Source organism: Drosophila pseudoobscura, chromosome 3, assembly GCF_009870125.1.
Source record: "Drosophila pseudoobscura strain MV-25-SWS-2005 chromosome 3, UCI_Dpse_MV25, whole genome shotgun sequence".
NCBI lineage: Eukaryota > Metazoa > Arthropoda > Insecta > Diptera > Drosophilidae > Drosophila > Drosophila pseudoobscura.
In genome coordinates, this window is record NC_046680.1 from 5,784,127 (window position 1) to 5,797,715 (window position 13,589).

At 48.6% G+C, this 13,589-nt stretch overlaps 2 protein-coding genes across 2 annotated transcripts; one reads left to right on the forward strand and one right to left on the reverse strand.

Annotated features, from left to right (window-relative positions):
- Positions 1-293: 293 nt before the first annotated feature.
- Positions 294-4,015, reverse strand: dpn (deadpan). The gene is made up of 3 exons (XM_001360246.4): positions 3,440-4,015; positions 3,230-3,325; positions 294-1,851 (listed from the first exon to the last, which is right to left on the reverse strand). Exons 1-3 carry the CDS (start codon positions 3,563-3,565, stop codon positions 721-723), a joined length of 1,353 nt encoding a protein of 450 aa, XP_001360283.1. The 5' UTR covers positions 3,566-4,015; the 3' UTR covers positions 294-720.
- Positions 4,016-8,364: 4,349 nt separating this feature from the next.
- pnut (septin 7-like protein pnut) lies at positions 8,365-10,981 on the forward strand. Its single transcript, XM_001360247.4, has one exon. It carries the CDS (start codon positions 8,642-8,644, stop codon positions 10,244-10,246), a length of 1,605 nt encoding a protein of 534 aa, XP_001360284.2. The 5' UTR covers positions 8,365-8,641; the 3' UTR covers positions 10,247-10,981.
- The last annotated feature ends 2,608 nt before the right edge of the window (positions 10,982-13,589 follow it).

Genomic DNA, 13,589 nt, shown 5'->3' on the forward strand with positions numbered 1-13,589 from the left:
TTGTAGTAGGGTTCAAGATCCACATAGGTCAGGAATTGTTCAAATGAAATGCATTTCAAGTTCCCATCTCACAGTAATAATGCTAGAAAGATCGAATATCAATGGGTATGGTAATACTTTTCAGAAATACGATCCGATTTTTGCATGTTTTTGAGCATTTATAATTTATTTTCACTCATTTTCCGTCATCTACGTTGTCGCTTCTACTACAAATTATGCTTAAAAAACTTTATAATAAAATACTATATAATTGAAACGTGAGAAACACTATACTACAAGGAAATCTACATAACTTAACTAAAACATCCGTTAAATGATCATTTTAATAGGAAGATAAATGACAAAAACATCTTTAGTCAATGAACTACATAATAGTACAAGTGTTTAATATAAAAATTCTTAAATGAGAATTACACAAAAAAATATACAAAATCACAGCTGAACTTAAAATAAAGAAAGCAAAACATAGAACATGGAAAAAACATATACATATATAGCATATATATATAGATATCGTATCGTAGAAACTTAATGGGTTCTAAAGCATTTGTTGTTGTTGGTTGGATTTGGATTTTCGAATAATTGCGATGAAATAAATTAACAATTTGAGGGTAAACTTAACATAAAACTTTGTCGTCATCATTCTACTTCTCATACATCATCCATCATCCATATCTGACTCCTCAGATGTGGGATTACGATTACGATCGATAGATCGATCTACCAGGGCCTCCAGGCGGAGCTGGACTTGTCGATGGCCGCGGCCAGGAACTTCTTAGACGAGGGTTCGTCCAACGAACAGTCACTAGAATCGGCCTCCGGCTCCGCCTCCACCTCTGCCTCCCGTTCCCGCTTCGCTGATCCGCTGGTGGAGCTCACTTGCTGCTGCTGCAAGTGGACCAGGGACCGCGAGCATCCGCTGCTGTCGTGGCTGCCGGCGCTCAGGTTTAGCGATCCGCTCGTGTTGAACGATGTCTCGGCGCTGGTCGGCGGCGGCGTGGAGAAGACTCCGGCGAAACTGTGCTTGGCCAGAACATCGACGGTCGGCGAGGCGGCCCGGGACTCATCGCCATGGCTGGACATCGACGAGATGGGACTCAGGGGGGGACTGCTGGTGGGAGTGTTGCTGCTGTTCTTCACCGGCAGTTGCGTCTGAGCCGGGATCTGTGTGTGGCTTGGGATCTGGCCAGTGGGTGCAGCCGCACTGGGAGGCTTGCTGAAGGCGCTCAGTCGGAAGCTCTGTGCGTAGTCGCTGAGATGGGTGGGATTCGCAATGTTGGCCAAGGCGGCGCTGGCCGGGCCTCCCGCCGTGGCCGCTGTGCCTGGCCAGACAAATGGTCCCGCTGGCGGAGCCGTCGCTCCCGCCGTATTGGGCATTATCAGGGCAAACTCCCCGGATGGCAAGCGTGAGGGGATCAGCTGGAGGCCACCCATTTGTATGGATGGCGGAGTGGTCTCCGTCCGACTGTTGTTGTTCAAGTCCTGTGGCAGTGAGGGGAATAGGGGAGCGGCGGCGGCGGCAACGCCACCCACGGCGGCTGGGAACAGTCCGGCGGGCATTTGGCCCCGATATCCGCTGCTGAAGTTGCTCATCGATCCAATCTGCTCCAGACTGTTGGCACAGTTGTTCAGATGGGCATTCAGCCGCTGACGCACACCCGTGTCCACGTCCAGCTGGCTGACGTAGCGATTCACCTCCTCGGCGCACTCGACGAAGCCCGTCTTGAACTTCTGCACCACTCCGGGGTCCGTCTGGATGGCCATGTTCAGCTGCTGGCGCTGCACAGACTGCAAATGCTTCACCGTCATCTCGAGTATGTCGGCCTTCTCCAGTTTGGTATGGCGTGCCGGCTGAAACGGGAGGAGAAAAAAGCCAAGATAATGATGAGTTGAATGTTGAAATTAAAGCAAAAGGATGGGTGTGTAGAGTGTTGAGGTGGGGTGGGGTGGGTCTAAGCTAAAGCAGAAGCCGCCGCCGCTGCCGTCTGGCTAATTGTTTTGCCGGAGATGAGATCCCACAGACCCATACCCATACCCATACCCAGTCGCTGCTGCAGTCCCTATAACAAGTTCAATGCCTGGGAAAAAGTGAAGTTAAGGAGCACGTTTCGTGCCTCATATGTCCAACTATTCGTGTGTAATCTCTGCCCCGGCCCTGGCCCCGCGGCCCAACTTTGGGCCGGACCACTCTGCAAATATCACACGACCAAGGTGAGATACAACAGCAACAAGAAAAAGAACGGCCAGCCTCGATAGCCGAGGCATTTGATACCCTTGTTCCCAGGGCCTATAGATATTCTACAAAATATAGAGCCCCGATCTTGAGGTTTTCGAAACGGACAAACGGATGGACATGGATCAAGAATTTATCCTATACACATTATATATAGTTTCTTTGCTGCTTTGGAATACCCTTAGAAAGGGTAAAAGAACGATCTTCGTTCTCTGGTCTTCTCCCATTCTCTGGCCCTTTCCCTTTCGCTCTGCTGGCCCTCCCTGTCTGCCTGCCTGCCCGGCTGTCTCTTTCTCGCGCTCTGGGACTGCATATTTTAGCAAAAGTTTCCCACGCAGGTCGCCCGCTTCTTTCGTGCTCCTCTCCCCCTGGGGGCCCCCCTCTCCCGCTCCCACCAACTGGCTGGACTTGTCTGAATCTTTTGTTTACTTTTGCTCTTTTTCCCTTCCCTTCAACGTCTTTCTTATTTGATTTTTTGGACCTCATCTTCGTCGTCATCGCCCCGGCTGGCCTCCCTCCATCGCACTCCTGCGCAGAATTCTGCGGCGGCGAATTTTGTTTTATTTTCTTTTTCTTCTCACACAGCAGGATCACCTAAAGAAACTGGTTTCGGTCTGTCTGTCTGTCCGTCCATCGATTTCAGCGTAATTTCTCGACTTGTTAACACTTTTTGGTCTCCCGACTGACTCCTACTCCGTCGGCGCTCTCTTGTAATGATCATCAATAAAATTTAATACTCAATTAGATTGTTGACTCTGCCCCTTGAAGGAGTTCGTTTTATCCCATTTTTTGTGTGATCCTTTTGTGCTCTTGCCGCCGCCGGACACTTGAGTGTGTGTGTGTCTCAAGGGGGGGTTTTTTTTTTTATGTGGGACCTGACATAATTTATGGGGAAAGTGAACTGATATTGATCGGTGGGCCCTAGTTTCTAAATCACTGCCTCAGCACTTTGTTCATTTCTCTTTGGGTCAAGTCGATTTAACGGGTAATACTTACGTCTTTCTTCATGGCCTCCAGTATGAGGGATTTCAGCTCGTTCAGGCAATGATTAATGCGAGCCCTGCGACGTTTCTCCATAATGGGTTTGTTGGTCTGTAAAATGGTTGAAAGGAAATTGCATTACTGAACTGAAATTTTGGTCCTTTAAATCATTTTTTCTTCTCAAATTGCACTCCATCTTCTCCGTCTACGATCCACCACACTCACCTTTCTCAGCTCGGCCTTGGATAATCCATTGGGATTGGACATGCGTCCGTTGCTGCCATAGCTGTCGCTATATCCATTCGAGCAGTCGAAGTCGTCGTCCGAATTGAGATCGTGTTTGTAATCCATTTTGATCTTGTTTTATTTTATTTTTTTTGTATATCCAAAATATTGTGGTAATCCAAAAGCTGAACACTTTTTATTTGGTTTTTGCTTCGTTTTTCTTTTCACAACACTAAACTTTGGTTCAAGTACGAATTGAGTTTCAACAATTATTGCACGTACTTTTCGCGATTGTCGGCGACAAAACAAAAACTTAACAAATGTTCGCGTTTCGGTTCATGCGGAGAGAGCGAGCGGCAGAGAACCGCGCACACGAGACGAAAAAAGGATAATGATCCTCGACCGATCACGACTGCCGGTTTTGTACTGTGCGATACATTCGGGCGGCAAGGCCGTTCTGTCAAATCCACTCAACCACTGTACTCGGTTTTTTTTCGGCTCAAAGGCACATAGTCCTCGACCGATCGAGGCGCTAAACAAATACGAAACGAGTCCCGACCTGAGCCGAACGACGTCTGATTACCTGAACGGACGTTCAACAGAGGCGAAAGAAGAGCGCGAGCGCAGGTACCCGAACCGGTTCCCACTCGTGTTCTCTGTATTTTGGGGTGGTTATGCAGACAAAAATTCCAGTGCAGTCGGCATTTCACTCGAGCGGCGAGTGAGTGAGAACAATTGAATTGAGTTGAGTGGAGAACCAGTCGAAACGTTGAGCACTGGTTCCGCGACTTTACATATGTACATATGTATATGTGGTATTCTGTGAGTTGAAATGAGAATTTTCGAGTCAACTTATGGTGAGGCTAGGATCGGGGGATTACCCAAGATCTTAGCTTAACCAAATAAACGATCCCAAGTCCAACACAACATTCAGACCAAAGCCAAGTCATTAAGGTAGAGGCGGCCAGCTGGCAAATATTTGAAAATATTTGTGCACTCGAATCTCACCCTTGGAGGGGATAAAGCAAACTTAATCAATGCCCGTCCAATGATTTGCAATTCATTAAGGATGGAACTCCTTGGCAATTGTTCGGGGTTGTCTTTTGCGCAGCTGTCTCGCGCAACCCCCTTGGCATCGGCAACGACAACGACAACCCAACCCCCTTGGAAGACGAAGGTCTTTCTGCCTGCTCCTAGCCGCATCATATAATCTTGCAAGGGGGTTGCTCTGGGCTAGGGCTAGGGGTCCGGTTTGGGTACGGGGTCAATCATTACCGAAGCTTACCTGATTTGGCCAGTTTTTATGACCGATCACCGTTCTTGGTTCGTGCAGATTTTCGTCCTCAAGCCAAATTTATTACTTTACAATGTTGGGAGGATTAAGGCCAAAGGAGTTGTCAATAACCACGGGGCCATGCGTCAGCTGACAGCTGGCGAATCTACCTCAGGATTGGGATTTAGATTGGGACTGTGGTGGGGAGGCCGGATTGTAGGTCGTAAAAGTATTGCGCCGACTGGCAACTCTGGTTATGCAAAGCAACATCTCACTCAGCTGCCACGCATTTGGCTCGAGCAGAAATCCCAGCATGGACTGGGCTGCTGGGGTGATCACCCATGTGCCATCCGAGCCCATCCATCCATCACATCACATCACTTACGATCATTTCCAGCGTTCATATAGAGTGTCAGCTTTCATAAATTGAATAAATGCTGGTTTTAGTCGTATACTTTTTGTGGTTTTTCGGTTGACAGTCTCAACTATTCAGATCCCGTGATCATTACATACATATAACAGTGATTACTTTCGGGTGACTACTAATGCCCTCCATTTAGGCGCAAATATGGCCAACATGTTCCCACGAAAACCCAATAAAAATCATGATCAACAGAACGGCAAAATATTGAAAAAAAATGAAGAAACCTCAAGCTCATCAGACACATGTGGATGTGTGATGTGGATCAATCGTCTGGCAAAACGTGCAGCGGAGGCAGTGGAGACAGCGGAGAGTCCCCTCCGATCACACACTCTGCTGCCTTCTTGAGAAACCAGACGAAAGCAGAAATTCTATAGGGAGGAGCAGAGGTAAAAATCAAAGTTCAATATCAGCCCCAAAACAGTTGCTTTGGCTTCCTTTTTTGTTTCGTTCTCCTTTAAGAGTATTCTTTGGCAAGGGATCAAGGTAAATGCCATTTAGTGTGGCACGATCGCTGATGATCGCCAAGCAGAGTGTATTTCTATCTGTATCTCCTTCTGTCTCAGCCTTTGGCTCCATATCCGTCTGCGTCTTGATCTTCATTTCGGTTTCTTTTTCGGGGCTTCCTTCCCTCAGTTTGGATGCGTTCCCAACGCACGATTTACACATTAAAACACTTTAATTTTTATTGTACAGCCGGTCGGAGCTTCGATCTGTCGATCAGTGACGATCTACTTCCCTTTTTTTAATCAACTCCGAAGGTGGAGCACATGGTGGGGGGAGGGAGAGAAGAGACCTTTCCCAACCTCAAATTAGTGACTTGAGGGTATTTTTAGCTGTGGGAACTGCAGTTATTACTTGGGGTGTGGTGTGTGCTGCTCTCGTAGATGCAACGCCCCCGCCTCCCCATCATCCGCCCTCATCCAGTCCATTCAGTACCCAAAATAATGAGCATGAAAAATATGAAACGGTAGCAAATGTGTGAACTGATCTGATCCGAGTCGCTCCACTCCGACGATCTGAAGTGGGGTTGGTGTCGTATGCGATGCTGCCTGGCCAAGATATATGTTGATTTAAATGAATTTCTTGTTGATTTTTATGGCGCTTAGTCCCGACTTGCATGCGTGGGGGGGAAACCTGAGTGAAGTGTGCGGTCTGCGGGGCATTAGAAGTCGTGACAGGGACCCGGGGACTACAATATTTGATTATTTTTTGTGGTAGATTTTATTTTTATGAATTTGATAAATGGCCAGCAGGGAGTTGGGCTAATAACTGGGAAAGTTTTTTCCTGACAGATGCCAGAAAAAAGGGGGAATAAATGGGGGAGTGTTTTCTCTTTTTATACGGAAATATACTTTCCTCTCAAAGCAGAGGAGTGGGGACTACCTAGTGACTTCTTGGTTTAAATGGGCTTAAGCTTTTTGATATAAATTCTATTTTACTCAAGAATACAGAGCTACCTAACCAGCATTGGGATCCTGTGATCTCCCTGAAGATCAATGATCTCATTAATGGGCGTTCTATTCCGTAAGTCATCGTAACGGTCAGTTTTGCCGATCATCTGCTCCTCCTGTGACAACATTTGCACTGCATATGTGGCTCCTGCTCTCGTGCCACAGATTCGCTGCACAGCTGCTCGTCTCCCTCCTCAGACCCGTCTCTGATAACAATGGAATTACAGTCCGGAGTACGGACAATGGACGGCGCTAAGAAAACTGACTTTCTAGGGGACGAGCGGGGTTTGGTTTTCCTTTTGCCGCTGCCAAACATCTTACATAATCGCAGAGAAGATGCGACGATTCCTAGAGGCAGACGCGGCATGGATTTTGGATGAAGCGTGCCTGATGCGAGGCAGCTGCTGCTGCTGCTGCTGGATGAAGGGTTGCCGGGGGATTAAGTGCGATCAGTTTGCTGTAAAGATTTGCGGTTGCCACTGATTCGATTCCCCGTGGGCCAAAGCCACAGTAAGTCCTCCTACCTTGCGATAAGTACAGTCAGACCCCGGGGGAAATCAGGCCACACACACGAACAGAGACCAACAACTGGGCGTCATATCAATTCATAAATGAATAATAATTCCGAACGGAGCTAAAATTAAAACTAGGACCAGAGTCGAAGTCGAATAATGTGAGAAAAAAATGTTCTCACGATCACCTTTGAAGTCGGAACAGACGGCGCATGGAAATCCACGTGCAAAAGGGGGAAGTGAGCAAGCAAGCAAGGAAGGAAGGAAGAAACCGAACCGAACCCTCCACCATGCCACGCCACCATCATCCACCAGGCCGTGCGGTAGGAGGAGGCGGAGTAGGACGCAGGACCCATGGCTTTGGTGGTGGTTGGTGCTGGTGGGCTCGGCCCCCTCCCCTCCTACCCGCCCGACAGTCCCTGTCACCGTTTGTCCTTCTATTCCAGAGAGTGCATGAGAATTTAAATTATACACGCATACACACGCGCCCTCAGTGCAGTGCGCACAATCAACGGGCTTTGTCTGCGGCTGTGTGCGTGTGTATCGGCATGCAAGCGGGTCGGTCCGATAGGAATAGGGTGGGGGGTGGCAGGACGACGCGAGGCGTGTGTGGGAACTTCTGACGGAGGACACTCGAGCATGAAGAGCGCGGGGCGCGGGCCATCATCTGGGAAGACAGGAGGCAATTATTATCCGTCCCAATTGTGATGCCCGCTAATGTCCTTTATTCCCACACACAGCCCACGAGGAGCAGCAGCACAATCACCCACAAGCGGCGTAAGTTTCGAAACTTTCAGGCAATCCCCAGAGGAAATTTAAATAAAACCCAAAATAAACGGAATTATCGCCCCTGCTAGAGAGAGAGACGGAGTACGGCAGAGAGATAAGCAGCACAAAAACAACAGCTTTCTCTCTTTCTTTCTTTTATACGCTCATGCGCAACATATGCCAAAAAAAACAGCAACGAAACAACACAGCAGCGAAAAGTCAAAGTCATCGAAAACAGATAATTTCTGTGTTGCAGCTGTATGTAAGACAGGGAGGCCCACATAAGTGCCCTCATTCACAGCCATGTATAAATGCATTTCTTTTCCTATTTTTAAGCATTCAAAATGATAAGAACAAGCGATGGTTGTGTGTGTATGCGTGTGTCGGTGTCTTTGCATTACTCATGCGCAGTAGCATCTTTCGGTATTTTCCGGCCGCGAGAGAGCCACTTTCAGTATTTTACCACTGTCACACTAGAAATGTGCGGTGTCTTGTTGTGGTTCTCTCGCTCTCTCGCCCGCTCGCGGAGAAATATTTTGCTGGCTGCCGGGTGATGGTCATACTGACACAGAAAATGCAAAAAAAGTAAAAGCAAAAAAAGTTTAAAAGCGTAGGCGTGACAAACGGTAGAAAAAGCGTTGCGAATAAGAACTGTTGTTGACACAAAAAAGAAACAAGAGTTACCCCGAGTGCGGCACGCAAATCAAAAGCAAAAGAAAGACAAAATCAGTTAGGCAAAGTCAAGAAAAAGTGTAGCCCTTGGCGGCCATTCAAATGAATAGTCCTCGCTCAAACGCGCTCAATGGCGGCGGCAGCGTCGGCGGCGGCGGGGCCATCTCTGCCCTGCCCAGCACCCTGGCACAATTGGCGCTGCGCGACAAGCAGGCTGCCTCCGTTACCAGCAATGGCAGCAGTGAATCCTCCGTCGGTCGGCCGGCAGTGCAGCCGCCGAGTGTGCCATCGATAGTCGCCAGCAAGCTGGGCGAGTCCACACCCTCATCGGCTGGAGCGCCCTCCAATGGTGATTCCAACAAACTGACCCACGATCTGCAGGAGAAGGAGGTCCAGAAGCCAGCCAAGCCGCCGCTGCCAGTGCGCCAGAAGCCCATGGAGATCGCCGGCTACGTGGGCTTTGCCAATCTTCCCAACCAGGTGTACCGCAAGGCGGTGAAGCGCGGCTTTGAATTCACCCTGATGGTTGTGGGCGCCAGTGGATTGGGCAAGTCGACGCTCATCAACTCCATGTTTCTGTCCGACATCTACAATGCCGAGCAGTATCCGGGGCCCTCGCTGCGCAAGAAGAAAACGGTGGCCGTGGAGGCCACCAAAGTGATGCTCAAGGAGAACGGCGTCAACCTGACGCTGACCGTAGTGGACACACCCGGGTTCGGCGATGCCGTGGACAACAGCAACTGCTGGGTGCCCATTCTCGAGTACGTGGACAGCAAGTACGAGGAGTACCTGACGGCCGAGTCGCGGGTGTATCGCAAGACCATTTCCGACAACCGGGTGCACTGCTGCCTCTACTTCATAGCGCCATCGGGCCACGGCCTCCTGCCACTGGACATTGCCTGCATGCAGAGCCTGTCGGACAAGGTTAACCTGGTGCCGGTCATTGCCAAGGCTGACACCATGACGCCGGACGAGGTGCATCTGTTCAAGAAGCAGATACTCAACGAGATTGCTCAGCATAAGATTAAGATCTACGACTTTCCCGCCACGATCGAGGATGCGGCAGAGGAGTCGAAGACCACGCAGAACCTGCGTAGCCGTGTGCCATTTGCAGTTGTCGGAGCCAACACCATTATCGAGCAGGACGGGAAGAAGGTGCGCGGTCGGCGGTACCCCTGGGGCCTGGTGGAGGTGGAAAATCTTACACACTGCGACTTCATTGCCCTGAGGAACATGGTGATCCGGACGCATCTGCAGGACCTCAAGGACGTGACGAACAACGTGCACTACGAGAACTATCGCTGCCGCAAGCTGTCCGAGCTGGGCCTGGTCGATGGCAAGGCGCGGCTCTCGAACAAGAACCCCCTGACCCAGATGGAGGAGGAGAAGCGCGAGCACGAGCAGAAGATGAAGAAGATGGAGGCCGAAATGGAGCAGGTGTTCGACATGAAGGTCAAGGAGAAGATGCAGAAGCTCAAGGACTCCGAACTGGAGCTGGCCCGCCGCCACGAGGAGCGCAAGAAGGCCCTCGAGCTGCAGATCAGGGAGCTGGACGAGAAGCGGCGTGAGTTCGAGCGCGAGAAGAAGGAGTGGGAGGACATCAACCATGTGACGCTCGAAGAGATGAAGCGGCGCAGCCTGGGCGCCAACAGCAGCACCGACAACGTGGACGGTAAGAAGGAGAAGAAAAAGAAGGGTCTGTTCTAAGTCAACCCAGGGGAATGTCTCCTTCTATTTACCCCTCTCAATCCTCCATCCCCCATCCACCATCCGCCATCCGCCACCCGATATACTTAAGCGCTAATCTCGAGAACAAACAAAAACTTAACTGATCGCGAATGATAACCATAGCGTAACCCATAAATATACATACATACCTTTAAATATATATACTACTATAGAAGTGCATACAGAAATATATCTATTGTTGGGCCGACAGCCGCCCCACAAGGCTTTTCCGCACAGCAGTCGCACTCCGAACGCGTTGCATTTGTTTTCTACCTACTATACAAGTACATATAGCAGTTATTATTGCAGTATTCTACCGATATATATATAAATACACTTATTCAGACCGAACCTACTTGACGACGATGACGACGACGACGAAGAGGAATTTGCTAGCCTAAATGAATTGAAATCCCGAAAAAAGCCACACCCCTTGAAATTGTATTTAAAAAATACTTAAATATCGCTTAAACAAACAAAATATATGAAACTAAGCAAAAGTGTACGAGTATTTGAACCTAAACATAACGAATAATAACGAACACCATGTAAAACGTATGATATTGATATTGTAATTGTATCTTATACCTACTATGCATAAAGTAAACTCATTTACACACCACTCGAGCACACAAACAAGCGGCAAACAGCAGAAACAACAAAATATACTCTTCAATTTTACAAAATAAAGTCTTCTTTAGTTATACTACATAACAAAAACAGAAACAAACCTAAAAAAAGAGAAAAGAACGAAAATTCCATTTCTTGTCTTGTCGATGGTTTACACAACTGCCGGAGGTCATACAGGGTGTTTGGTCTTGCGGCACGCGACTCTCAATTAACGCCGAGCCGCTCCATTTCGAAATCGCCTGCGATGCAACCCCCAACACAACATTCTCCAGCGGTTGACTAATACAGTTTTTAAGCAGAAACTCTGTTGAATGGCGAATGGCGAACGGTGGGGAGTGTGTGTGACTCAGGCCCGAGCTTCGCTTATATGTAGATATTTGTTGTGCAGCGCTTTTGAGTCAGACGGACAGCTAAATCATTCAGCGAGACCAATTTAATGTTTACTCTTTCCAGTGTTTAATTTTTAGACCATTAGAAAACTCTCTGGGCGTACAGTGTGTGTCATTCAAATGAGCAGCCATGCTATTATTTAGCCTGTAAAGAGTTCAAACACCCATTATCCGGTTCTTGCCCATATAAGGCGCAAGGCTGGTGCAATTTTAAATCCCGACCACACCCTATATGCCGCCACATACTCGTGTGCATGTGTATGGAGTGCATACTGTTGGAGGCCCCCACTTGAAATTGCTTTCTAAATGCCCCAGACACACACACGGACACACACGGACATGTGTGTACATATGGCTATTTAATTTATTCACAAAAATTAATCCATAACCCAATTGAAAGGCACTCAATTAATGCCGTATAAAGCGTAAAATGGAAATCCATTGGTGAAAGACATGGAAACATGGAGCGAGAGTGGGACGGTGGGGAGCGCGGGGCATTGAAGGCATGCTTGTACGTCTCTGTGTATGTGCGTGCCTCTCTCTCGCTCTTGTCTGTATGTAAGTCAACAACGTTGACGCAGCACTTAACTCCATTCGAAGCAATTGGCTTTGGCGATCAATGAACGCAGAGTGCTGTTGCTGCTCCGAGGAAGAGCAAGAACCAAGCACCATCGGCCACCAGAGTGGGAGCGAGAGCGGAGGAGTGGAAGTGGAGTGTAGCCCGTTGCTCGCGGTGTTTTTAGGACGATGACTCACATATGTACACACACACACAAGGCAAGAGTGGGAGGGAGAGTACTTGAACTGCTGCTTATCAGGCTGAAATGAGAGCACTTTTGCCTTTGCCTCTGCCGCTGCCGATGCCTGCATGTGGTGTCCATGTGTGCGCTGCCAATGAGGCACCCTGTAATGCGGCCAGAATTCCTGCACGTCGTCAAATGGCAAAGACAGGCCAACGGCAACCGCAAGAAACGGAGTGTAGCCGCGGGAACCGAAGCGTTTGCTACCCTTGCACACTGAGGACTACATATAGTACAATCCACTCGACTCTTCATTTCATACGACCCTCTGCAAGGGTATGTATGTATGTATAGCGTTTAAGACCAAAAACAAATGTTTGACCGTTTCAAACAAGCTTCACTTCAGACAAGGAAAGAGAGATAAAGAGAGATAGAACGTGCACCCACACTAGCAAATATCAACGTCTGACATCTTTACGTGACTGAAAGAGAGAGGGAGAGAGCGCGAGAGAGCAGCTAATTGAGACCTAGAGTCAACGTTGCGCCTGCGTCGCTCTTCGCTTCAAATGTTGATTGGAAATTTCCGTTTTACAGTTTGAAATTTCTCTCTTCTCTGGTTTCGGCTCGCGAGTCTTGACATTTGACATGGCGATGGGGGAAGTGATTTTTATGGGTTTGTTTGTTTGCTGTTGTGGTTACAGTCCCCGTCCCCGTCCCGGTCACCGTTTTTGTCCCCAATATTGCCCTGCCCCCGCACTGATAAGGGCCCTGCTCCCATGTTTGTGTGCATTGGTTTTATGATTTCTCTCATGTTTCCCTGTTTACAATGCAACGAAGTAGAGGAGAAGGTGCGGGTGCGGGTGGGTCTGGGAGTTCTATCGCTTTACATAACACTTGTGGGAACCCGCCTGGGTTGATAACAGCTCTGGGTCCAGTCCATAAATTATCTTGCGGCGGGGTTGAGCAAATAAACACTTGTTAGAACTGACACATTTGCTTGAGAGGCGATTGAGTCGCTATTTGCACTGCGCTTATCAAGGGTCTCTCTCGGAGGAGAGGACAGGCGCTAGCCCCCTAAGACCAGGTCCTAGTGCCCGACCGTGTGTGTGTGTGGTCTATCAAGGCACACGGAAGTTCCTCTTCTATACTTCCGTTGCTGTGTTCCGACTTTTCTACGCTGTGGATCCCATAGCGGTACAATTAAGTTCTCCTCCCTCTCTTCCCTGTTTGCTTCTCCTCGTTTGTCCTTTGTCCTGGTTGGATTTCCGCTACGCATGCGCTGGAAGCGTGCACAACATCCGCTCCTCGCGAATCGTCGGTTCCGAGCCATTCCCGCAAATCTTTCGTTTCGTCTTTGTTGTGCATTTTACAGTTGGGATTGCCATTGTCCTGACATCCTGGGAATCCAGGCTATTAACAGGTGTCCCAGGCGAATCATTTGCGGAGGTGTGAAAAATATTCGGAGAGTTTTGAGGGTCGATCGTTCTCTGTCTGAAAAGGGAATCCTAATTGAGTTGTTGTTCATTTGATTCCTCAAGCAACTACAAAAATTTTGAGTTTCTT